Source organism: Brassica oleracea, chromosome C5, assembly GCF_000695525.1.
Source record: "Brassica oleracea var. oleracea cultivar TO1000 chromosome C5, BOL, whole genome shotgun sequence".
Classification (NCBI taxonomy): domain Eukaryota; kingdom Viridiplantae; phylum Streptophyta; class Magnoliopsida; order Brassicales; family Brassicaceae; genus Brassica; species Brassica oleracea.
Genome location: NC_027752.1, coordinates 16,493,219 through 16,495,521, shown reverse-complemented (window position 1 = coordinate 16,495,521; position 2,303 = coordinate 16,493,219). Strand labels below are relative to the sequence as shown.

At 39.2% G+C, this 2,303-nt stretch overlaps 1 protein-coding gene across 1 annotated transcript; it reads left to right on the top strand.

Annotated features, from left to right (window-relative positions):
• Positions 1–69: 69 nt before the first annotated feature.
• On the top strand, positions 70–714 carry LOC106344647. The gene has a single exon (XM_013783979.1). The coding sequence runs from the start codon at positions 70–72 to the stop codon at positions 712–714; it is 645 nt and encodes a 214-aa protein (XP_013639433.1).
• Positions 715–2,303: the final 1,589 nt, after the last annotated feature.

Here is a 2,303-nt window from a genome sequence, read left to right as displayed (position 1 = left end):
CCTCTCTCTCTCTCTCTCTCTCTCTCTCTCTCTCTCTCTCTCTCTCTCTCCACACTCACAACTTCTCTGATGCCGTTGGATAACAACGGTGACTGTAGCTTAACAGAGCTCATCTCCTCTATCCTCGACCGCATCCCCAACCTTCTCAGCTTCAAATCCAAATGGTCCTCGATCCGCGTCAAACTCGCCGATCTCAACCCTCACCTCTCCGATATCGCCGCCTCTTCTTCTTCCAACCAGCTAGCTCTGGATCTCCTCCTCTCCGCTCGAGAGACGCTCCACGACGCCGCCTCCGTCGCGGCTAGGTGCGAGGGTCCGAATTTATCTGAGGGAAAGCTCAAGACGCAGAGCGACGTCGACTCGGTCATGGCTCGACTCGATCGCCACGTGAAGGACGCTGAGGTTCTGATCAAGGAAGCTGCGGCGAGGAATCTAGTTATCCGATTACAGATCGGTGAACCGGAGTCGAAGAACTCGACGATTGAATCTTTGCTTCGGGAAGATGATAAGAACGTGATGATCTCCATAGCTCAAGGAGTTGTTCCCGTTCTGGTTCGGTTGCTCGATTCGTGTAGTTTGAGCATGAAGGAGAAGGTTGTAGTCGTGATTTCGAGAATCTCAACGGTGGAGAGCAGTAAACACGTGTTGATAGCTGAAGGGCTGTCTCTACTGAACCACCTCCTTCGTGTGTTGGAATCAGGAAGTGGTTTCTAAATCAACATCAAAGGTTTGATTAGAGCAAGGTGAAGTTACTCGTTGAAACGGTTTGGAAAGAAGAGTAATGGAAGATGTGGAAGTCGAAAGGTAAGAGAAGAACGAAGTTAGGGTTACGATGTTATCAGTCGCGGAACGAAGTGGGCTATAAGATGCAGAACAAACAGGCCGAAAACAAACGAAGTCCAAAACAAAATAAATCGAAGATGACAGATGACGTGGCCATTTGGTGCAATATGACTGATGGAATTTACCATCCGACGTGGACACCTCCATAGAGCCTTATATCCTGCTTTTAGTATAGTTTTGATTTGAGCCACATTACAACATTTAAGGTATACCATGGTCATCACCATAATAATTCATCGATTTTTTAGAGAAATACGTTGATTCATTTAAACATATACTATAGTTTTCATTAAATTAACCATAAATTAATTATTAATGTACTAAATATTCTTCATTCCTTCCTTACATAGAAGCTACATAATTATCTAATGTGACTAATATATATATGACAACTATTAATTTTGAATAATAAAGATTTGATAACAATTTATGCATTTTCTATCATTTTTTAATTTATAATATTAAAATAAATTAAAAAATCACCTTAATCATATAATAAAATTTAGATTTTTAGGGGACATCGTACCTTGAATTTCCCGATTTTGAAAATGAGCTTGACTAGACCACTCCTGAAGAGAACCGAAAAATTTGTAAAGCGACTACTGAATAGTCTAGTATTGCCATATGTAATTATTATGTTTATAAGTTTAAGTGACTAATGTTTTTTTAGCATCACCTAAATGTATAATTATTGTATGTTATTTATGAATGGATTTCACGTTTCTCTTTATTAATATCTATGATAATTACAAGATTGGATCTAAATGCTAGTACAAAATCCAAGAAGCAGACTCGAGAATTTTGTACATCTGATAGTGGAACAACACACACTATTATGAGACAAAATAAATATATCTATAACATAAAACATATAAGAATTATTGTCAATAAGATATCACATCTTGCATAATTGACTGAAGCACTACAAGAAAACAGCGGTATTCTGATGGACATTCTGACGGAAAATGAAATCCTCGGAATATCCCGAGGAATTTCCGAGGATATTCCGAGGAAACACAAAATTTGGTTTCCTCGGAATTTCCTCGGAATATACCGACAGAATTCCGAGGAAATATTAATCCGTCGGAATATTCTTATGGAATACCGAAGAAAAATGTATTCCTCGGAAAAAAACCGATGAATTCCGAGGATATATTATAGCCGTTAGAGAGCCGTTGGGGGATTTTAAAAATTCCGAGGAAATTCCGACGAACTAGTCGTTTCCGTCGGAATTCCGTCGGAATTTCCTCGGTCTGTCGGCAGGGTTTCAACTATAAATACAAGCACCCCTCTTCCTCTTCATTCACTCCATATCTTCATCTTCTCTCTTACTCTTTTTACACACGAATTTGATTCTTAAAAAACATGTCTTCTTCAAATTATTTTTGTTCTTGGATCGATCGACCTCATTTGGATCCGAACACGAGATTGCTTACGGAAGAATACCAACGAGGTATAAC

What these genes read in the sequence shown, in the direction of transcription:
- LOC106344647 (XM_013783979.1), top strand. Translation starts at nt 70, where the DNA reads ATGCCGTTGGATAACAACGGTGACTGTAGCTTAACAGAGCTCATCTCC.